This window comes from Monopterus albus, unplaced genomic scaffold, assembly GCF_001952655.1.
Source record: "Monopterus albus unplaced genomic scaffold, M_albus_1.0 scaffold209.1, whole genome shotgun sequence".
NCBI classification, from domain to species: domain Eukaryota; kingdom Metazoa; phylum Chordata; class Actinopteri; order Synbranchiformes; family Synbranchidae; genus Monopterus; species Monopterus albus.
Window position 1 is genome coordinate 1,024,255 of NW_018128089.1, and position 24,372 is coordinate 1,048,626.

The 24,372-nt window shown below is 38.9% G+C and overlaps 1 protein-coding gene across 4 annotated transcripts; it reads right to left on the minus strand.

Moving 5' to 3' along the window:
* Positions 1 to 94: 94 nt before the first annotated feature.
* zer1 (zyg-11 related, cell cycle regulator) lies at positions 95 to 22,993 on the minus strand. Of its 4 annotated transcripts, none has more exons than XM_020618697.1 (16): positions 22,773 to 22,993; positions 21,339 to 21,521; positions 21,042 to 21,192; positions 15,585 to 16,027; positions 13,388 to 13,561; positions 13,166 to 13,280; positions 11,568 to 11,714; positions 11,261 to 11,434; positions 9,456 to 9,671; positions 8,463 to 8,504; positions 8,132 to 8,251; positions 7,041 to 7,156; positions 6,036 to 6,224; positions 4,335 to 4,432; positions 3,823 to 3,925; positions 95 to 1,268 (listed from the first exon to the last, which is right to left on the minus strand). In XM_020618697.1, exons 2-16 carry the CDS (start codon positions 21,503 to 21,505, stop codon positions 1,181 to 1,183), a joined length of 2,343 nt encoding a protein of 780 aa, XP_020474353.1. In that variant the 5' UTR covers positions 21,506 to 21,521; positions 22,773 to 22,993; the 3' UTR covers positions 95 to 1,180. The 4 variants fall into 4 exon arrangements, with proteins under 4 accessions (XP_020474353.1, XP_020474352.1, XP_020474351.1 ...); XM_020618696.1 differs by having other exon boundaries at positions 21,339 to 21,556; positions 22,773 to 22,992; XM_020618695.1 differs by lacking the exon at positions 22,773 to 22,993 and adding an exon at positions 22,660 to 22,730.
* Positions 22,994 to 24,372: the final 1,379 nt, after the last annotated feature.

A 24,372-nucleotide genomic window follows, 5' to 3' on the forward strand; every position in this document is an offset into this window, starting at 1 on the left:
GGTTCTACCTGGCAGTAATGATGTGCTCCCATTGAGACACCAGAGCTTTAGTGAGGTCCAACAATGACTGTGGGTGCTCTGGCTATCATCCGTGTTCTGATTCATCCCAAAGATCTCAGATGACGTTGAAGTCAGGGCTCTCTGCAGATCAGTCAGATTCTTCCATACCAAACTAGAAAATCCATTTGTTGGTGCACTGTGCCTTTACTGTCCCCATACTTTGGCCATATAGTGTATCTTTGTCTGTTTTGCTTTGCTCTCATATTTGACGCAGACTACTGATTCCAGCAAGAGCAGTCACCAGAATTAGGTTAATATGCCAGATAATTAAAAAGAGAATCAAGGTTGAACTAAATCTAAATGATCCTTTAATGAACCAAGAGACTCCAGGATTTCTAGATTACATCTGAATGACTGGGTATTCTTTGTATAGTTTCTTAGCAATGACCATATGTCAGTCAACTCAAAATTAATACCAAGTTAAGTCAAGAGTGTTACAGTTATATTATAAAACATACAGACAGTAAAAGAATGAGACAAACAGAGAATATTTACATATATAACAAAGAAGTCCATCATCATGCCACAAGGTCTGGGAAGACTTCCCTCCCATTAACACCAGTGTGATGCTTCTCTGCAGCCTACACACATAATGGCTAATTTTAACTGCATATCTGGCCACAGCTCAGTGGCCTGAGCATGAGCAAATGTGACTGTGTGTGAGCTGAGACCTCTGATGGTGATGCAGGACACTACATGGTCTTTAGCCTTTCATTCATAGTTACAATGAACAGTAGTGAGCTCAGCAGCACTTCTCTTTCCTTACACTGACAATCAAGCATCACTCCAAATGGTCTGTTCTGTCATTAAGTCTTTCTCACACACACACTGAGCGATAACAGTGACCCACCACCTCAAACCTATCCCAACACAAGAGATTCTTATGTGCAGCAAAGGTAAGCACCCTCACAACAAAACACCATGCACCATATCGTAAGTCCTATGTGTCAAATTTTAAGGTTGTATTAAAATTGCTGTGAAGAGGGCAAGAGACACAGTTCTGCTCTACAAAATAATGCTAAAAATAAAAATAATGCACAAAACTGAACCTTGATGACAGTAGGGGGCCTTCAGTTGGCTTGCTTGATGCTTGCTGGGAATCATGGCATCATGATTAGCATCAGCCTCTTTGTCCATAAATTACCTCATGTACATTATTTGTTTCCATGGGGTCTTCTTGGAAGTTTTCACACTGCTCCATTACTTTCCTAAAAAAAATAAAAAAATAAATTAAAATAGTTTACAAGCTGTTTGAATGTCCAAGACCTTCTCAGATAGTAAACTACAGTTCTGAACCAAAGGTACAGTATTTCCCTTTCAATAAATGCCAATAACGTTCTTTCACAGCTGACAAGGAGGCTTTCGACCATGATGGTGGTATTGAATTAGAAGCACATTCTGTCTGCTTATAGCTATTTCTGTCTTAATTGTTAACAATAAACATATTCCTAGATTTCATTTTGATACTGTAGCTAAACTAAATCATCAACAGCTGTCTCTTAGCTATGCACCCTTTATGACTTATGACTTTATAGACTTTTTCTCCAGTAAAATGGATGAGATTAGACACAAAATTAGTTAATCTCCATCTTGTTCTGTAGAGCCAGTTGAGCATTTTGAATCCCAGATGATCTACATTTTACTAAATTTTGAGACTGCATCTTTTCAATGAAATCAAATCAAATCAAAGAGCACCTTAACACAACGTGACCAAGGTGCTTCACAGTAAAAGAAACATTAAATATCAAAAGGATTAAAATATAAGAAGATAAAAATAATAAATGAATCAATGGTCATACTAATAAAAATTTCATCCTTACCAGATTCAATAAATACAAATAATACATTTAAGATTGTTAAAACCCCAAGTATGCAAGCGTAGGACCTATAATAGGATTCATAGGCCAAAGCAAATAAATGAGTTTTTAAAGGGGCTTTAAAAGTAGAAAAATCAGAAGAAGACCTATTACTAAAAAGTTATGTATTCCACAATCTTGGAGCGACTATGGCCAACATATTGTCTCCCCACCTCTGGTACCTAGCTCTTGGGACAGTTAAAAGAAACTGTTGTGAAGACATAAGAGTTTTAATCGGCTCATGTCATTGAACAAGGTAACTAATGTATGATAGTGCCAAACCGTACAGATTTTTAAATCCATTCTATAGTTGATGAAGCAAAACCATTACAGGAGATATTGTATGTGGTTATATTTAGGAGTGCCAGTCAAAAGATGGGCAGCAGCATTCTGAACCGAATGAAACTTATGAATAGATGATTGTTAACTCCACAGCAAAGCACACTACAATAATCCAGTCTAGAAATTATAAAAGTATGAATTGCACTTTCAAGGTCAATGAATGAAAGAAACTATTCAACTTTGCTTAATAACCTCAGCAAAAAAACCTTTACGACTATTAATTTGCTTATCCAATTTATAATCACTGTCAAAAAACACACCAAGATATTTTACTAGAGATTTTGAAAATAGAGAAAGATCCAAGATAGAAGCAGAAACAGAATCAACATTGCAAATACAAGGCACTCTGATTTGCTCTCAATAAAATATAAAAAAAAATGGTGGAGATGCAAGCTTTTATCTCATCAAGCAATCAGACAGACTGAAGTGGCATGGCAATAACAGATCTTATTGGTAGATAAATCTGATTGTCATCCACATAAAAATGAAAAGAAAGTTCAAATTTCTCTAAAATGGGCCGCAGAGGTAAGGGATAAAAAGAAAATATAAATGAACTGAGAACCAACCTGTGGGGGATCCCACAAGTTAAAAAAGACAGCAGCAGAAGAACAGTCTCAAATACTGTATGAACAGCAAAACTCCTATTTGAAAGATAAGACCTAAACCACTTTAAAACTGCCTTGGAGACCAACCGGAGTCAAATTCCTCCTGCGTTCAACACACCTGGCCAGTAAAGCCGATTCTGATTCTGACAGTCTTATCACATTTAGGCTTCATCAACTCTGGGAGAGGAAGGAAATTATCACCAGGTGTGTTGTGCTCCAGTCAATACAAAACATATATTTCATCCCATTTTTTTAACTCAGTCATTTTTTTATGACAAACCGTATGAAGGTCTTGTAGAGGTTTTGAACTATTAATACTGAAAATCAACTCTCTCTGCATAAGCTCTCTGGGACACCAGAGATGATAAACACATCAGGTTCAGTAAAATGCAGACTGACCTCCTGAGTGTAGTGCTGATGATGACACCAGCTAAACTGCCTAGTCAGTGACTTCACGTTTGTAAAATGTTAGTGAGACCAGTGTGCCTGTGAAACAGACCAGAACTAAAAGAAAACAATGGATAGTTTCTTGTGTGTACCAAATTACAGTTGCAAAAATGTTTCTGTATGCATTTAGATTACCACAGCGTCAATAAATGATTAATGACTGCTAGCTTGGGCCCAAGATATCAAATAATTCTCTTTACTGAATGCACCAGAAAGATTCTGAAACCAGGAAAACCGGTTCTTCCTGCTGCTAGTCAACCTGAGACTAAATGATCAGCTGTGGAATTTATCTTGGAGGCAAAACTGTTCCAACAAGGGAAACACTATAGTCCTCTGTATTTATATTGATTGTTAGGCAACTGCAATTATTATCAGTCAATCTGAGTACTTCTTCCTCCACTGCTTTAGAGAAGACTGACAAGTACGAGAAGTACTCCAAAGAACCACTTCAACCTTATCTGGTTGAAGTGGTTCTTTGGAGTACAGCCTCTACACAAAGCTGTCCATCTTACCTGGCCATATCCTTTGTCTCTGGCTGTGAGCTCTCCAGTTCCAGAACTTTCTCCAAAAGACTTATTCCTCCTTCCTTTATCAGCAGGGGGCAATACTTGCTTGCTGCAGGCCAAAAGATAATGGAAATAAAAGGACAGAGAATTATTCCTGTGCACTACTGTATACGATACAAGCACAATGTAGTCACAACAGTAGTACAGAATGGGTAGTATCACTGAACAAAAAATGAGTAGCCTGGTAACAAGTGAAAGAGAAAAGGTAATGTTAGAACAATAATGTTTTAAATATGGAAAATCATGTCTTAAAAATTACAATGTATTTTAGTCAGTACACAAACATGTACTAGTAGACTATTCAGATCTATTAGCTGAAACACATGGAATACTGTAACAGCTAGCTATAACTAAAACACAAGTTATCTATTCTAATTTCAGTGTTGACTGTGAAGAACATCATGTGAGCATTAAATGTGGTGCCTAGGCTGAAACCCTGCAGGGCTGCAGATACTCACGGTAAACTGAAACCAGGTTGTAAAGAGCCCATGTGGCCCAGTGCTGGCTGACAGGGGAGATGTTCTGGGGCAGCAGACGCAGGATGGGCTCAAATGACCTGAGACCAAAATCAGTTTAAAAATTGAAAATGGAGGAAACTGACAGTCTGTATATAACAATATACGATGCTCAATTTTCCTTCTTCGGAATTATATTTTTGCAGGTCCCACAGCACTCATACATACATTACAATAACCGGCAGATACTTTGACACATGGTCAAGATCTAATAAAATAACGCATTAAAAACAAACTATATTAATGAAATTAAATGCCTACACTAAAAATGTAGTAGACAACAGTTTAACCACTTCCAAAGTGATCGTACTCAAAGCTCTGTACTTTTTGCAAATTGTAGATTTCAATAAACTGACAAAATTGTCATTTTCCCCATCAGCCTACCGTACTCAGTAGCCCATAATGATGAAGTGAAAACTTGTTTTTAGAAAGTTTTGCAAATTTCTTAAAAATCAAAATCTGAAATCTGTTTTTTATAAAAGTATCCAGGCCTGGTGCTGTCGAACACCAGGCACCACTGGTCACCTATCACCTGACTAATACCATCCCTACAGTGAACCATGGGAGACTGGTCAGAACTGAGGGGAGGATGAATGCAGCCAAATAAAACTGGTCCAAGGCAATACTAGAGTGACTTCAGGACCAGTCTCTGACTGTCCTTGAGTAGCCTAGCCAAAGCCAAGACACCTGTGGAAAGAGATCTGTAGACAGCAGCTCATAGACATTTCCCATGCAATGTGAAGAATGGGATAAAGTGCCCAAATCCAGGTGTGGAAAGCTTGTAGAGACTTATCAAGAAAACCAGAAGCTGTAATTGTTGTCCAAAGTGCTTTTACAAAGCACTGAACCAAGGCTCTGAATACTTCTGTAAATGAGCCACTGTACTTCTTAATTTGAGTATTGCTCTATGGACCATTTTGGTCCACTTCTCTAGCACTATTTATTCACAGCTCGCAGAAGATGAATCCTACTGTCATCAATGACTGTTTGTTCAGCACCAACTACTAGATGGTTTGCTGTGAAAGTTGGTGCAAACATCCTTGACACCCTCAGGATGAGTCTTATTAACTTTAGTGATCCCTTCACGTTTCATATAATGCCATCATCAGGTCAAGAATTTCATGACACTTGTATCAAACGTAGCTGTGCTTTTTGTAAAAATGTTAGCATGCTAACATGCTAAACTAAGATCCATCCTTCCATTATCTATACCGTGTATCCTGAAGAGGGTCGCAGGGGAGCTGGCACCAATCGCAGCTGACATTGGGCGAGAGGTAAACTAAGATGATGAACATGGTAAACATTATATCTGCTTAACTTAAGCTTGTCGACACTGCTGTTTAAGCATGTAATGTTACCAGTCAACATAAAGATTATGCACAGCCTCACAAAGTTGGCAGCATGGTTGTAGACTCCTACAAACAGATCAGTAGTGTTTAGGAGTGACTTAAATCATGCTGTTGTCTAAAATCCAGTTCCATGTAAACACCTACTGGTTAGTTTTATGTAATCTTTAAAACCATACATTTTTCATTGAAACATTTTAATAGAAATATGATATATGAAAGTGTAAAATTAATAAAAACACGCTAAAGAGTTTAAAAGTAAGTCACCACAACATTAATAAAAAATACTTAATCCAACCTGTAGTTGATGTTGCGGCGTGAGCTGACATCCCAGCTCTGGATGGCATCCCACATCTTGTCCATTACTGTGTCTCTCTGTGGCTCTTTCATTGACCAAACCTCTGGCCCATCAAACATGATGTGTGAAAGCACGCCACATGCATTGTATGACACCTCAATCCCATCAGCCTTACTGTCCAGAAGGTTACTGTCAAAGCAACAAACAGTGAGGAGGGTACAGATAACATCAAAATCTGCTGAGAGGTCTTACTGTTACGGTGTGTGAATTAATCCAAAAAAGCAAAGCAGACAAAAACATCAGCTCTAACTACAAACACTATATTGAGACAAACTGTTGTTCAAAAATGCTTGTACTCTTTAGTAGTTTCTGTAGTTTTTTTGTTTTGGGTTTGGTTTGTTAGTTTTTTTGGCTCTTTCACTTTATTATAGTATTATGAGGCCAGATGGGTTGCCCTTCACTCCATATGTGTATCATTGAGCCTTGGACACCAGTGACTACACGCCCAGGTTGTTGTCTTAGAATATAAGGTGTAAGATTTAAGATGTGTCCAAGTACATGGCTGGAGTTATGACTGCCTGTCTGTAAATAATCAAACTGGAAGATTTTTAATTATTATATTGTACGTAAATCGCATGTGCTGTGAAGACATTTTGATGAGCAAGCTTCTAACAGGTTGCTGTAGATTTTGCTAAGGAGCCCATGGCATGCTTTTCCTTGTTTGTTGACTTATCTACTATGTTGCATGAACGCAACATGGAGATTATGACCATTCAAGGACTTAATTTTGTTAGTAAAAAAGTGTCGCAAATGAGAGTTTGCAAGACTTGTATAAGTTGAGTTGCTCGTGCAAAGAAGTACTAGAACATATGTACAACTAATCCTTTGAGAATTTTGGTCACATTTAAGATGATAATTTACCATTGTAGATAAGTCACAAAGCAAGGAAAAGCATGCCATGGTCACTTTAATTCTATTCTCCACTGGTTTCAGCAGTTTTCCTACCTGAATACAGAAATGAACTGTGGTGTGAGCAGCTGTGGCCTCAGAGCTTTGACCTCAGCAACATTTCCCAAAAGCCCTAGCATGTTGCGGTGAAGCTCTTGCTTATCTGGAAACTCCTGGATTAAGATCAACAAGAGGAGACACAAGTCATTTTTCTAGTTGTTAAAGAAGTTTACATACACTCAGGTGACTGCTCCTTTAACAGGTTGGAAAATTCCAGAAAATGTCATGGCTTTAGAAGCTTCTGATAGGCTAACTGACATCATTTGAGTCAGTAGGAGGTGCAGCTGTGGACATATTTTAAGGCCACCTTTCAAACTCAGTACCTCCTTGTTTGACATCACAGGAAAATCAAAAGAAATCAGCCAAGACCTCAGAAAAAAAAATGTATTGACCTTCACAAGTCTGGTTCATAATGGGAGGAATTTCCAAACACCTAAAGATACAACATTCATCTGTACAAACAATACTAAGCAAGAATAAACATCATACAGCCATCATACTGCTCAGGAAGGAGACGCGTTCTGTCTCCTAGAAGTGAACATACTTTGGTCTGGGGATTGATTTGTACTTTTCAAACAACAGCAAAGGACCTTGTGAAGACAGGTACTAAAGTATCTATATCTACAGTAAACGAGATACCAATATAAACTGAAAGGTTACTCAGCAAGAAAGAAGCCACTGCTGTCGATGACATCATGAGGATACAGTATATAGAAGCAACATCTTAGTTAAAGTTAAAGCTTGGTCATAAATGGGTCTTCCATATGGACAATGGGCCCAAGCAGACAAGTCAAGGTACTGGAGTGGTCATCACAAAGCCCCGACCTCAATCCAACAGAAAGTTTGTGGGCAGAACTGAAAAAGCCTGTGCGAGCAAGGAGGACTACAAACCTGACTCGTGTGAAATTCTGTCATTTCACATTCTTAAAATAAAGTAGTGATCCTAACTGACCACAGGGAATGTTTATAGGTTTAAATGTCAGGAGTTGTGAAAAACTGATTTTAAATGTATTTGGCTAAGGTGTTAGTAAACTTCTGACTTCAACTGTATGTGTATAGTATGTACACAGCTGGGACCGTGGGCTCACCTGAAGACACTCCAGAAAGAGACTCATCCCCCGACAATTGAGGAACATTTGACAATTGTCAGGCGTCTCATCAGTGATGTTCCACAGAGCGCTCCAGGAAAACTCCATCACCTGGTCACACTGAGGGCAAACAAGCAAGAATCATTTGATTTTAAACATACACTGGAATCAAGATTATTTTTATATTTGAACAATGAAGAATTTATTAGTAATAGATTCAGATATGTCATAATACTCTCCCAAATAAAGTGCTCCTCAGTACTTAAAAAAATACTATAAAGCAGTAAAATGTTTAACTGAAAATATGTAGAAGCGTACAACTTAGACTCACCATCCTGTCCTGTAGCTTCTTCTGAATTAAATTCAACATTGTCTAAGAATGAGAAAACAATAAGCACATAAAAATGGATTTATCAGCAGCACACTTCAAAAAGATAGTAAAATTTCAGCAAAATAAAGAAAGGGCTGTGTTGCCACACAGTAGAAGATGAAACACACACACATATTCCACTGTAGCACCACAGTGATCTACGTGGTGTACAGTATATGTGGTACTTTTGGTGGGAAAGCAGTATAACAAATAATTTAAATGGATCACTTTACAAAATGAATCATGATGCAGTGAGACAGGTCAGCAGGATTCCATGCAATTTTCCATACCTACAGCTTGTCTAGTATCACATCAGGTTCTATGTATGACCAACTATGTACCAAGTTATTGCTACCATGTCCTCCTTGTATGCACATGTGGCTGATGGTGCAGTCAACACATCAGTAATGGTGTGCCACAGGCCACTATTCTCCCTTATCAGTGTTTTAATATTATGTTGATGGAATAATTTTATATGGCTCTGATTCAACTCCAAGTCAGGTTGACTCGTAAGTCTGCATTTGATCCATTAAAACTTTCATCTTTAAAAGGTACATTAACTAATTTCTTTTCAGCTGCTAGAAAGTCTAGTGAGACTCAAAACAAACTGTTACGTCCTGTTTCCTAGCAAAGATGGATGCAGTCACTAGTCCGAAGCTACCTTTAGTGAAGTGAAAGGACTGAAAAATGTCAAGTACTGCAAAATGCTTTTTTACATTTTTATTTATTAATGTTAACAGAACTTAAGGTTGTGGTAAATAGGTTTACTTTTTATGTTATGAAACTGCTTTGAGTGCAGTTGAGTGAATATGGTATCGTAAAAAGTATCATTTAGGAACCAGTATTGAAATCAGGGTACTGGTATCAGTACTGCTATAGAAAATTGTGGAATGATACCCAGCTCTAGTCAGGAATAGGAGAAAGTTAAAAGAGTAAAGTTCATCTTGATGTTACCTTGACAAAGCCCATCTTTCCAACTGCTTCCTTGTGATGGTTGTCCACCTGACAGACCAAAGCGTTGCACAGGTGAACAGCGATTCTCTGGATGGACTCATCCTGCCTGGCTGGCTCCAAGATTTTAAGCAGCAGCTGGTTGACCCGAGTGTACTGGAACTCCAGCTCCTCTGGAATACTGAAGTTACACAGAGTCAAGCAGCAGTTCCTCTGGACCTGGTGTGGGGCACAGAGGAGGGGACAGTGCGTTAGAAGAAGGTTCACAAATCACACTGAATAGCAACACAATGCAGATCATACAGGCCTCAAAGCTGACTGGATCATACATACTGTATCTTTGATTAAGCAGTACTGTAAAAATTTCTTCACCTACTATATACATTCAAAAGTTAATTTGCTGGTTTCTTTAGATTTAAACACTGTACTTAGTAGGCTACAATGCCTTTGTGTAGAGAAGGTGAAGCTGTCATCATGCCATGCCATGAGTTTTGAGCAAATGTGTCTCTGGTGGGATCATCAGAGATATACAGTACATACATCTGTAAGTTCATTTAAAATTGAAAACTGTAGTGTCACTAAGAGCAGGAAATCACCTTGGAGATATCTGCTTTATGCTGAGGAACTCCAACTAAGCATAATCAATAACTAGACTTGATTTGCAGGAAGTGGGGAGTAGAGAGATTCTCACTAACCCCCCAACAAAGCCCGCCCTGGCCTTGTTCAAGTGCCAGGACCTTTTGTACGCAAATATATCGTGCCTCCTCTACACAGAGGCAAGACTTCTTTTACAGATGAAAGACCGTATGCTGCCTCACAGGACAAGCCACTGGGTAGTGTCTCAAAGACAGTTTTACAGTCATGGCCAAACATATCGGCACAGCTGCATTTCTGTCAGATAACACACCACTTCTGGCAATATGTCAACACAGCATCTAAATAGTTAACTATTAGCTATCAGACTAAGGAGCTCAATAGTTAACACATACCGGTGGTGGATGGGAGTCTGTGGGCAAAGCTGAAATGACTGCTGCTCTGCGAGTTTGTGCTCATTTAACGAGTCTTTTGATAAATTGCTCTGACTGGCTTTTTATTCTCGGAGGTTTTATTGCACTACAGTACAAAGCAAAGGTGTTACCTCAACTAGACTAATGTATTTCACCTGCATCCCCACAAAAATGACTGAGGTTTGATACTATAGCTCTGTTAATGTGCATGTAGACTGAGAAAACTGTCTTTTTCAAATCTTACTTTTATAGGCATTTATCGACCTTTGTTATTATACAGAAATGCGCCGCTACTGTCATTAGTTAGGGGGAGTGATTAAATGTCAGACCATTCTGACAAGTCTTGTGTAAAGTTACAGCTCCACTCTGTTACTGTCTGCCACATTTTATTTTGTTTCAAAATAACCAAGCAAGTTCAGGCGCTGACATGGGTATGCTGTTCGATTACTACAAACAGCATATACATAAAATAGTTCTGATGAATGCTTTTAACAAATGCTAATGGTAATGTCTGGACTGGTGCATTTAGACTTGCCATCAAATCATTATTTTATCCTAATTCAGTCTTCTGACAGCATAAATACAAATATATGTCACTCAATACACTGTCTTTTGTGTGATCAATTATACTGAAATGCACAATTACAAAACATGGTTCTTTAAAATGTGACCAGCGCTATGAAAGCAAAATACTACATGCAATTATCCACATTTCATTCATTAAAAACATCTTCAAATTTTTTTCCACAGACTGACTGCAAATTGACCTTACTTCCTCACGAGGCCAGAGAGTAAACTTACAGTGACCTCCTGGTACTGCTCCATTCCATTTAGCACCACTTGAATGACCTCTCTGCGCAGCTTCACACTCTGGTCACTGCGGTACTCTGTGTTGGTCAGGTAGAACAGAGCAGCACTGCCCGTTACCTGGATACTCTTGTCATATTTATGGCACTTCAGCGCTGCTATGACAAGCTAAAACAAAGACAAAAAGGTCATAGAAGAGGTTTAACAAAGATGTTAACAAGGTGTTACAGGAATAATATGCACAATGATTTGCTCGTCAGTCAATGGTGTCAGCTCTTTTAAAGAACAACCCGACTCGTACTTGCAAAGCTCGGAGCAGCTGATTGCAGTGTTGTATCCTGGCAATGTCGAACAGCTGATTGATGGCTCTGTGGGCCAGCTCAGGGCGAAAGTCTGTATAAGCCTCAATGGCATTCAGGACCTGGTCTTCATTCTTTGATCCAGTCACCTGAAAAAAGCCAGCAGCATGTTTAACACACACAACAAAGCCTAATTAATAATTAATAAGCATTTGCTGATATACCTACATGGCCTGTCTTAAAGAACACATTTTCAAGGGGTCTTCACCAGGGAACAAAAATAACAGGAGCCGTGTATTTTAAAACAACTGTCTCTGAAAATTATGTATTCTTCACTAAGCATAGAGGGTCCAGGGGTCACAGACGTCTCTTATGCAGTGGATTTATACATTTGATAGATTGGAGTTCCATGTGTTACATGAGATGGGCAACTGAAGGATGTCAGAAACACTTTATTATGTGAATTTGCCTTGAACTGTAGCAGCCAAACAGAAACCAACCATGGGTATGGGCGCATTTTGGATTAAAAAGGACACACACACACACAAACACACTCTCGCTGTCATCACTTATAGGGTCCGCACATAGACTTCCATTCATTTCTAGGAGACTTACCCTAACCTTAACCAGATCCACTACTTGCCTAACCTCAACCCTTCCCTATTCTCCTAACCTTAACCAACCCCCAGCTTGTTGCCTAAACTTAACCAATTCAGGACCAGTGCCTAACCATAACCACCTTGGAATATACACAAAAGTTAACCCTGAACGAAATCATCTCACAAACTTTAACCGCCACAGGATTCAGACAAAAAAAATCATTAACTCATAACCATGCCTCAACCACTGCAGTAAAGGATCCCAACTGGTCACAGATGTTACCTAATCCCAAACCAAACTAATAACATTAACACCAACATTAATCATTGAATTTGTCCAATTTTATTATCAATAGAACAATGTTTCAGGGAACCTGAATGACAAGCACCGGCCCATGCATTTCCTTTGGTTGGGAAACAGAACAGGGTGAGTCAGAAATAGAAGCTGTTCACCTAACATTTAACACCCCGTCATTTTTGTAAAATTCAATGAATTGGTCAGGGGGCCCAGCTTCTGGTCCCCACAAAGCAGTGTGCTCTCAGTGTTCCATCCACACAAGTATATTTAAACAAGGCCACATACACACAAAATACTAAATATGAATGTGAAGTTGCCTGTGTGCCCATATACTGTAAGAATTAAGATTTCTAACATTACATTGTTACATCATTTCTTTCAGCTCACAACAAGTTTCCTAAAAGGTAAAGTTGTTTTATTGCTTTTATCTGACAGGTGTAAGGTCAACTGTATTTCATGTAGTGTTCATTGTAGTCTTTTTGTTTCAATATCCATAGAAAATAAACAAAAAACACTATCAGTAATGAGTGAACTTTGTAAGAACGAGGTGAACTTCAACAGAGCTGTGACTGTAACTGAGATATGTGTTATAAAATAACATTCCCTAACTCTTCACACAAGGCTGTTTCAGTTGTGATGCCCAAAATAAATACTATCCGCACAAAACCTGTAATATGTGCCCGGCCCTTTAGATAGCCAGTACCTTATTAGCAGGGATATGCGTCACATTACACAGGGTGGTGTCATATAAGCCCAGAAACTGCAGCGGCCTCTTTAGCTCCTGGAAAGGATAGATGCTGCTCATGCACGGCTCAGTGCTGAAAGAGAAAAACAATGTGATGTATTAGGAAGTGCACGTGTGCATCAGAGCTTTCTTTGTTAATGTTGTGTATGCTCTACAGTTTATGCCCTACTGGTTACCCACCTTGGCCGCCCCAAAGCTTCTTCAAAGTGTGGAACTGTGCAGTTGTCGAGCATTATGTGACCTGATATATCTAGTGATACCAAATTGACCAGATGCTGTACGATGGATGTCAGGATTTTTCTGGTCATCTTAAACTTAAACACCCGCCTGCTCTCCCGGGAGATGTCAAGATGCCTAAGGAATGCAGTGTAATTTATTAAAGACATTGACACATATCATTATTTACAAATTATTAGTAGACATGTAAAGGGAACAATAAACAGATGACAAATGAAAGGAAACACCAACAAAAAGTGTCTCAGTAACATTCTGGGCCACCACGTCTTGCCAGAGTGGCATCAGTGCACCTTGGCATTAACTCTACAAGTCTCTAAAATCTACTGGAGGGATGAACACCATTGTGGAAGGGGGCATTGTCATCCTGGAAGAGCCTACTCCCATCAGGATAAAACTGTTTCATCACAAGATAAAGGTGATCACTCAGAACTACTTTGATTTAATTTGCAGTGACCCAATCCTCTAAGAAGGCAAAGTGGACCCAAACCTGCACTGCATTTGTTATATTTCTCCAATCATTTGTTTTTCCGCTCCTTTGCTTTATTTTTCCTTTAATTTGTCATCCATCAGTATATTTATATGTGGACAATAACAAAAAAAAGTCATTTATAAGAACTGCATTTGTCTATGCAGTGGGGGAATTACTGCCAATTTTTAATATTTATAATTTCAAAGGACTTTGAGGTTGCAACTGCCACCATCTTTGTTGTGTAGTTACCATGGTTACAGGTGATTATTTATTCACACACACTGTCCATGTCATGCTGCTTTGCAGAGCAGCAAGTGATTAAGATGACAAATTCACTCACATTTGGATCAACATCCTGTTCAATGGGTTTAGTTTGAGAGGAGAGGCTAAATCATGGGAGAACATAATCACTGTAAGATTTCTGTAGTCAACATCTAGAGGAAGATTTAGATGGTTGACTGGCTACATTAATCCTGGAACTGACTCAATCCTTATGATAGCATCACAAAGACATCACACTGAAAGGGATTTTAATAATGTTATATCTACATCCACATAACTTAATGTTCCATTATCTGACCTTAGTTCATAAACCTGTTTCTTCCTAGAAGTGGTAAGGTCAGATGACAGTCACCCAAACTTAAAACTCATCTGTTTGCCTTGTAGTTGCTAATCCTAGTTATGTACGGTATATTTCATGTTGTTCTGCTGACAGGATTACTGCAAACCTTTTGAAAAAGCACTGCATCTTTATAACCCTGTCTGATATCCAAGCATTCAAGCTGTGTGCCTCTCTCCTCTCTTCCCTGCTCTCTCTCTCACACAGGTTCCATGCAACGGACCATCGGATATTCTGGAACCCCTCTCTCCTCCAGTTCTCGGTGTCTTTTCAAATGTATGGATCTGGATCCTCATCCTTCAAGAGCTCTGACCTCTTCTTTGTCCCTCTCTCTAATGTACTGTATGTTTGTTGCCTTCCCCTATATGTGTGAAAGGTGTGCTCGGAATATGCCTCTCACATTGTTGTGTAGTCTCTTCCCCTACCTTTACAAATTGCATGGGTGCCATCAGACAGAAAACTCATGGTTCAGTTTGGATCACGGATTTTGAGTGATGGATTAGATCATTTTTTGGATCAGAAACCAAAAAGTACAAATTTTCAATAAAATCTCTAAATAAATCTAACCACGCAGCATTTGTTCTTAAGTTTAAACAAGTAGTTTCTGAGCCAAAATGTAATGAGACTGTGACCATTTCATAATTTTAATGGCATGTTCATGATTGTTTCCATGACAACAAAAGTCTGTAAAGCTTGCCACTGCTAATATTAGCGTGAACACACAACTGCTGTGTCTGCAGCTTTTCACTGCAACTTCACATTAAGAGTTAGCGAATTATTACTTTATACTGACAACACTATTTTAAGTGCCTTGTAGTTGTACCTAATTATTCCAAAAGACCTAATTCCACCCTACTACCATGACCAGAATTAAATGCCTTCCGATGAGGATGGAAGACAGATTGGATGAACTAGTTCTTTTCCAGCACTGTCCAAATGAAGATACAAAGGACTTGCATTCAATGAAGTCTGCAACTGGCAGAGACACATTTATATCAGGCTGTGTTAAAGCATTATGAGAATTCACATGTAAAAACCCTGTCCCACCTTACCTGAGATTAACAAGTTCCACTACTGTACTGACCAACTCTTCTGACAGGTCCACATTGTAGAGAATAAGAGAGGCCAGTCTGTCTTTCCACTGGGTGAGAAAAGCTGTTCTCAGCAAAGGTACATTAGACAGATCTAGTGTGGTGAGTGACTTCAGAGGTTTGAGCAAGGTCTCAGCATCCACTTCCTCAGGTAGACCACCCAGGTTGAGCAATCTGAGGCGGTTGAATCCCTGGAAGTTAAAGTCTGTCTCTAATGCAGGACTCTCCTCCTCCTCATCCTCAGTGTCTTCATTGCAGGCAAGTGGAGCACTGGAATTCCTGTAGAAGATGTGGTTGCAGCCGAAAAGACAAAGAGACACCAAGGTCTCACGGAAGCAAGTCAGTGTTTTCAAACTGCGAGATGACAGGCTGTTGCAGTAGGTGAGGTGGAGTTCAATAAGATCCTGGCAAAACACATAAAGGAAATACTGAATTCAGGAATTACTGGACATCAGAGATGAAAATACTGACATCAGATAGGTCAACCTATAACAAAAGACTATCATGATACATTACCCATCATAACACACCTGCAGAAGAAGTAGCTTGAAAGTACTTTATGCAAGTACATCACTGTATCCTTTAAGGCTAAATCATGTTTTCTGCATACTCTTGTGCAGCTGCAGATGACAGAGGCACAGACGTTCCTATTCATACTTCACACTGAGGGTCTACCTGTTGTCAATGTACGCCAACGTTTTTCAAACGCTGTGGGACATGTACAGTCGTGGTTTTTTTGTTGTTCTGACAGACCACGCAGACACAAATTTCTTGCATGCATGTGGACATTCACACCAAGTTGTGCAGACCCTCGCGGGCCTGGGAAGATGACGACATTTACGTCACTGGATTGAAGTGGAGAAGCAGACATGGAAACCATGAACAGCCCTTTACTTTTCCATGATTGTACACCTATTGATCCTTTATGGTTTCACACAGATTGCTGTGGTGTGTCTGAATCATTTGATTTTCTGCAACACACCAAAGGACCCACACACACTCAAGGGCACATACTGGATTTAGTTTTAACTGAGTGTTGATATCTCAAGTACTGTTGTCAAGGATGTAAGCCTCTCTGACCATTCTTGTGTTTTCTTTGATATGTCGGTTTTACCTTATGTCCATAACACTTCAGTCGCTGTTAAAGAAAGGTATTTAAGTTATCATACTATTTCAGTCTTTATGGAAGCTATGTCTGTGGTGGTAAGCTTAACATCAGACTGTGCTGATTCACTTCCTGATCATATAAGCTATGAAACTCTTGAACTTATTAACACCATTGCACCTGAAAAGGTTAACTAAATCTCTGACAATCAAAAAGCACCATGAAGAAACACTCCGGTCGTCACAGAAAAGAGAATGCAGGAAAGCTGAATGCAAATGGAGAAAAAGTAATCTTCAGATACATTATGCCATCTTTAGAGAGGGGCTTCACATTTACAACTCGGATGTCAATAAAGCTAGACAGAACTTTTTCTCTAATGTCATTAACAGGAATATCAATAATTCTCATGTTTTGTTTGCCACTGCTGAGAGGCTAACTCATCCCCCAACACAGTTAGCCCCGATTTCCTATCTCAAAGTACGTTTAATGAGTTTGCATCATTATTTAGTGAAAAAAAAAAATCAAAAACATCAATCTGGCCTTAGATTTACCCATGTCAAACAATGCAACCAGACCACTGCTGCAGCCACACAGGAACAATCTGGTTAGAGTGTCAGCATTCAACACTATGATTGCTAAAACACTGGAGGGTGTAGTTAAGAATCCTGACACCCTGCCAACCAGCTTCGTCAAAAATGTTTTCAGTTGCTTGGAAATGGATGTGCTGAAAATTATTATTAATGACTCACTCAGTGAAGCTTCTGATACTGTAGACCATAAAATATTTCTTGATAGACTGTAAAAGTGGATGGGATTATCAGGTACAGTCCTCAGTTGGTTCAGATTGCATCTTGAAGGCATGGGTTATGTTGTTTCCATTGGTGATCATAAATCTGAGTGCACCACCATGACATATGAAGTCCGCTGTTTTTCTGTACCTTTGATTGACTGGTTTCTATGCTGTACTTGAACAATATTTTATCTTCATTTTTCTGAACAGATTTTATACAGGTTTTAATGCAGAGCCGTCCCTGGTAGGCTAGTGGTTAAGGTGCAGCGCTCTCGTCACTGCAGCCCAGGTTCGAATCAGGGTTGCGTCAGGAAGGGCATCTGGCGTAAAACATGTGCCAAATGTCAACATGTGAGTCGTCAGTGTGACGATTTGCTGTGGCGACCCCTAAATGGGAAAAGCTGAAAGTGACTTTCTTTAATGCAGAGTGTTTTTAATGCTGTTAACAGTTTTTTTTTTTGCATTTGTAAAGCACTTAGAATTGCCCCTGTATAAGAAATGTGCTAATCTAAATAAAGCTACATTGCCTTTAAAAAAAATAATTAGACACCAGTGGATATTTTTGGCTGTTGTTATTGACTCACTGCTGTCCCCATGTTCACTGAAATGAGAAATGTGTTTCTTTTACAGCTTTTGCTTTTTATTATAAACTTTAAAAGATAAAGAATAACTTTGTTGTTAGTGAACCTGCCTTATTTCCCTAAAAGTGGGTATGGTGACTCTATAGCTAGTGCTAATTTCACTATCACAGCCATTGTAGAGATTTGGAGAAACATAAAGTTGCATTAATCAGTATCACTGGTTTGGTTTGGTTACTTTATTTATACCCGTAGGTAAATTTGTTTTGCAGTCAGATCAGATCAGATGACGTCCTTAACACATTCACTAAAAAAACCACAAACATAACACCAACACATACACTAAACGTAATAGAAATACTCAGAACTCCACCATTCAGCACATAAAAGACCTCAAATAAAACAAAAACGTAAAATTATTATATACAATGTATTACTGCAGCTTATTCAGCTCTATAACAGCAACAGGAACAAAGCTGTTTTTGTACCGCGTCGTTTTACAACTCAGAACTGCAAACCTCTGGCCAGAGGGAAGAAGCAAAAAGTAGCAGTGCAGGGGATGGGAGTCATCATTTAGAATAGAAGTAGCTTTCCTCTGTACCTGTCTACTGTACAGGGTAGCCATACTTGGCTGAGACTCCCCTAGCAACCGGCTAGACCACTTAACTACTCGATCTAAGGATTTCCTCTGTCTTAGAGATAGCTGACCGAACCATGACACCAAAGAAAACGATAAAATAGATTCCATAAAAGCTCAATAAAACATATTCATTAAGGTTTGGTCAATATGAAAGTGTGCAAGTTTCCTTAAACAGTGTAGATGTTGCTGACCCTTTTTGCACACCCTTTCACAATTTTTTTCAAAACTCAATTTACTATCAATGATCGACCCCAGGTATTTATATGAATGGACAGACTCAATAGTCTGCCCTTTAATTAAAGTAACCTCCTGAAATCAATAAGCATATCTTTGGTTTTTATTATGTATAGTTGCAGGTAGGATTCCTCACACCAGCCTACAAAATCATCAACAACTGGACCATGGCTATTTTCACCATCCCTAAGAAGACTGACAATAACTGCATCATCAGCATACTTTATGATGGTTCTATTGTCCCATCTACTCTGACACATATTTGTATAGAGAATAAAGAGTAATGGTGACAACACACACCCTTGGGGAGATCCAGTAGAAGAACCCCTTTGGTCAGACAAAACACTGTTGACCCTGACTCTCTGTGTCCAGTTAGTTAAAAAATCCAAAATCTGGGGCAATTCGTTAGCCTCAGGGAGCACTCAGAATAAACATGATTTCAGTCAAATCATTTTTCTCACTTTTAGAACATCTGGGCTGCCATCTGGGTTAACCATTACAATACTTTCGCAAGGCACTGTACATTCAGGTCAACTTGGCCCAATCATCCTATGCAGTTAGCTGTAGTGGGTACCCCACACAGCTACATCTTGTGTTTGCTTTCTTTGTAACACAGAGATAAGTGTGAAAAATGATTTGACAGAAATCATGTTTATTCTGAACACTTTTGGAGGCTAAATGTTTGCCCCAGCGAGACCGTTTAGTGCAACTTTTTGTTTCCTCCTGTCTCTACAACTGATGTAGTGATAGCGAAATTAGCACCAAATATAGAGTCACTATACACACTTTAGGGGGCAATACAGCAGGTTAAAAAAGTTACCCTTTAAACAACTCAAAGGCATGTATTCTCTAGCAGGAGGTGGCACATTAAATCTTGTGCTATATTTATATTTTGAAGACTATATACACCATGCTATAAACTTTCGTTAGAAACCAAACACTTGCACCAATCTCAGCAGGACACCTGTAAGAATAAATGAAACTTTGTTTAAGCAATAAAGATGAATGTACTTAAAACTGTCCAGTACAATCATCTATTGCATTGTAAAGCCATGTGCATTCACACCTACAGTATTGTATGTATAAGTAAAGAAAAACTAAATCAGGAAGTCAGAAATTTTCCTTGATACAATAAGGAGTTTACAATCAACAGTTTGGTTAAAAAAGTTAAGGTTCTCCTTAGTTTCAATTTCCAGATAAAAGGTATGGATAACTTGACTGCCTGTCTTACATTGTGCCACACACACATTCTACTGGTGTCAAAAATGTCTATGTTTCTATAATTCAGTTTGTATGTAGAATGCAGAATGAAATAATCATGACCTGATAAAAATGATGGCCAAAAATAAAGAAATAAGACAGAGGTTGTAAAAGTAAATAAGTAAAAATATTTTTTTAAGTGAATGACTACAGGTCCTTTGAATTTGTTCTAGTTGCAATGGCTGACAGAGATGAACCAGGAAAATTAAAATGCTCTACTAAAGGTGTCATGAGCAAATTCTGAAAAATTTGTATGACTAAAGATTGATTTATGGTTCTGCGTTGAATCTACATCGTAAGTACAACATAAGTAATGCACAGCCTCATACTCTATGCCGTAGCCTGACGTACACCTCTCCAAAAACGCAACTACACACTGTGGTGACACGGACTGCAACAACTGTGATTGGTTGCATTGCATTTCTTCATTCAGGTCTCTCAGTGGTCAGACAAACACAGAAAATCCCTCCTCCTTCTGGTACAGTTAGCACAGTGATTGTACAGACCATCTCCTCTGATGTCTTCTCTTTTATCTGCATTGCAGTAATGTCAGTAAAATAATGGTTGATCAACATCTATTAGTTTTAACTCTAACATGACGCACTCAGTTTCAGTCACCATTGTTAATAAGTAGCAAAGAAATGCAACACAATGGCAAAGAAACACCACAGTAATTGCAGAATGACAGAGACACACCAGTGCAAGAGTATAAATGTTCACAACAGCGCAGGCCACTTGTGTAGCCTACTGTGTGAGCGCTGCATAGATTCAGCGCAGAACCATAAATCAAGCTTAACTTGGGGCATCCCACCTGTTTTCTAATGGCCTCCAGATCTCTGTCACGTACAAAGTCTTCTCTCAGCTGAACCCTGGTCAATCTGGTGCTTCGAGGATCAGAGAACAGTTGGAAGAAACTCTCTACTGGTTCAAAGTTACTGTCTGTGTGGACCAACTCCATATATCTGTATACAAATAAACAAACAAAAACAACATAGCTCCAAATCCCCCTTGCAGACAAGGAATCTACAATACTGTAACAAACACAGGGCATCTGGAAAGAAAATTCAGTAATTAGGTAAACATCAATGTGATGTATTCTGTTACGTACGTGTTGACCAGCTTGTCACAGATTTCGCTGGGAAGGAAGATATCTGAACGCAGGCAGAGCTTGTTCCTGAATCCCTGGTAGCACATGGTCTTCCTGAGGTTCCTCAAGCAGAAGACTGTTGCCAGAGTCATGAGGCTGTCCGGGTTGTCTCCTGCCTTGGCTGCCATGTTAGCCTCTTTTTCTCTGGGTCAGATAAAAGACAGGGCAGTGCAGGGAACCTTAGGGGGTATTTAACAAAGTAAAGAGTTACAAGCAGATTCTTTTCACAACCGGCTGCTTCTAGGGGAGAAAAAGCAAAATAATTCCCTTTGATATTCTAAGCAGAAGAACTTGTGTTTTAAATGTGAGGACTGAATGTAAATGATGATTAACTGAATAAATGTGAATAAAAATAGTGCACACCCTGCCACAATAAGCTAATACAAGCTTCATTTTCCCACTATGTTTGGCATTCACTGCAAATAAACCTTAATGTTTGGAGGTTACTATTTCTCTTTTGGCCAGGGACATTGACAACAAAATATTATCCGAATGCAATGAGGATTATGCACTCAGAAACAAAGTTGGCACTTAAAGAAATCTCATTCTATCCAAAAATTTAAATTAAACACTCATAACTGAACATTAAGGCTAACCTATTTTCTATAATGCATTTCCTGTGTCTGGTAAATTAAATGATGCATATACTGCTAACAAAACTGCCAACAGAAACGGAGGCCATATTAAAAATTTTTTCCACCTATTAGTAGACATTGCAGACCTACGCAAACTTAGCCAAGTTAGCAAACACGTCTATGGCTGCCTGCTGTTAGCAACTATAATTGTCTATTGACACAACTTGTTTCAGTGTTTATAACAAAATGATTTTAAAGTATTAATATTATGCTGAGTGACTCCAGCTGATAAGTCGAAGCCACTGACCTAACTTGCTGTTGGTTTTGGTTGGTACTATCCTACTTGTTTTTAACCTAAACACATAGATTGTCATTTCTCCTTAGTAACACCAGCCTAAACACATAGATTGTCATTTCTCCTCTGAGACAAAACACCAGTGTTAATGTTACTAAGTTAACGTTAGCAGCCTAGCTAGCGAGCTACACTGTACAATCATTTTACGTTAACAACAGTAAAGCTTAATAGTTACTGACAAGGAGACAACAACTGTTAACCTACATACGCACAACAACCCAAAATTCCCAAGAATAATACCTGTTATTGTAAGTTAAGCCTTCATTCGCCGATAATGTAATAGCAGTACTAAGCGTCTAAATTAGCTTGTGGCTAACGATGACTTTTCCTGCTATCTTGTTAGCTAACTTACCTAGTACGGCTAGCGCTATCTAAGAGCTGTGCGTGGAAATGCAGGTTACAAACCATGGGTGTGTTATGTGATCAGCTGTGTTTGAGTGCATGACTTATCAGCCAGTACTCTACCTTAGCTTTCGCCAAGCCTGCGTGTCTTGATGACGATGAGAAATTGAGTTATTATCATCAGCCTTCACTCATCTGGTTTTCGCTTTCGTCCGATGTCAACAAACAGACTCCTCCTCCTCCTCATTTTTTGCTTCTCTTCCTGGCTTCATCTTCTTCGTTGGTACGGCAGTTTAGGCGCAGCAAAGGCGTATTGCTGCCGTCTGCAGTTTGAAAGTAGTCATGCTCAGATTATCCGATCCAGCCTATATGCGTTGATATCGTCCAGTGGCATGAAAGAAATCCATTAGTTTTTTTTAGTTTTTTTTATTTGTTTGAGTCCTCCAAGTTCAGAAAAGTTTTTAAAGTCAAAACAGTTTCCCCAAGTTCTGTTCATCCTTTGTACAGTTCATTTCATGCTCCATAAAATTAGCACAATGAAGTAAGCAATGATTTATAGGCTCTACCTGTCCACACTCAAATTCAGGATGTTTCCTGATCAGAGCCAGCCCACTTTTCAGCCCGGAGTGGCCCATCCTCAGTCTTATAAATTTCACTTGGTCCATCAAACGAAGTGACAGTCTTATGCACTGATGGTTATAGTAAATGGTAAAACCTGCCCTTGTGATCATAATCCCATGGTTTTGCCACATTTGAGAATTTCTACTTTTGACCTCCCTCGGTTTATGGCTTCCAGATGGCTGTCTTGGTTCTGTACTGGAAACAAATTCCTTGTGTGTAACATACTGTACTTGGCCAAATAAAGGTGATTATCCTAAATATACAGCACAGCTTTCCAGACCAGCAACCACTCTATTCATTAACTTTTGATGGGTGGCTGGAACACTTCTTGAGCCAAAAAGCATCACTGTATATGAATACAGGCCAGCAGTGGTATTCTTGTATCCTTTCTTTGCATTCATCTGCATTTTACAATAAACTGATTGTCAAGCAGCCCTAGTTTTATTTGTCAAACTTTCACAACAAATAATTTAAAGGAAAACCTTTGGTAACTCAGAAGGCCACATAACGATGTTCCATTCCTTTGAAATTGTATTCTGCAGTGGATAGCTGGTCACACACCTGTCTCTACAGACACAAAAAGCTTCCTCCACATTTTGCCTTCCTGCCTGAGGTTCTTCTGTTTCTTAAATGTGGGTAAAACAAACATAATTTGGACTGTTGTGACAAGAGCATCAAATATTATGTTATAGGCCACTCATTAAATGCAGAAAAAATAGTCAAAAGCTAACATAAACTGCTACATGTGATGCATTATGCAACATACCTAACATTTTATTTCACCAATAAACAGAGTAGTAAGAGTAGTCCAGCTGATCATTTGGATTGATGGGCAGAGCTCTAATTTACTTCACAATCAACATCTGCACCTGGTTATGTACTAGCTAAGGAAGTTAATGTTAGCTTGTTTACCAACTACAGCCAGGTCTTCCCTCATCTCTCTGAACCTCTTCCCTGTCTCAGCCTCCTCTAAAGTTTTCTTTAGTCTACCTACAGGAGTCAGTTATGTTGGAGTCAAAATAAGATCATTTATATTATTCAAAAACTAATTTGTCCATGTCACATACTTAAATCTATTACTTTCGTTTGTTTCACACACGAA

What these genes read in the sequence shown, in the direction of transcription:
- zer1 (XM_020618695.1), bottom strand. Translation starts at nt 22,715, where the DNA reads ATGGTTTGTAACCTGCATTTCCACGCACAGCTCTTAGATAGCGCTAGC. An exon ending in GAAGCTTTGGGGCGGCCAAG is followed by an intron (nt 13,281 to 13,387) that starts GTGGGTAACCAG and finishes TTTCTCTTTCAG; the next exon opens with CACTGAGCCGTGCATGAGCA. An exon ending in CGCATATCCCTGCTAATAAG is followed by an intron (nt 11,715 to 13,165) that starts GTACTGGCTATC and finishes GGCTTTTTTCAG; the next exon opens with GTGACTGGATCAAAGAATGA.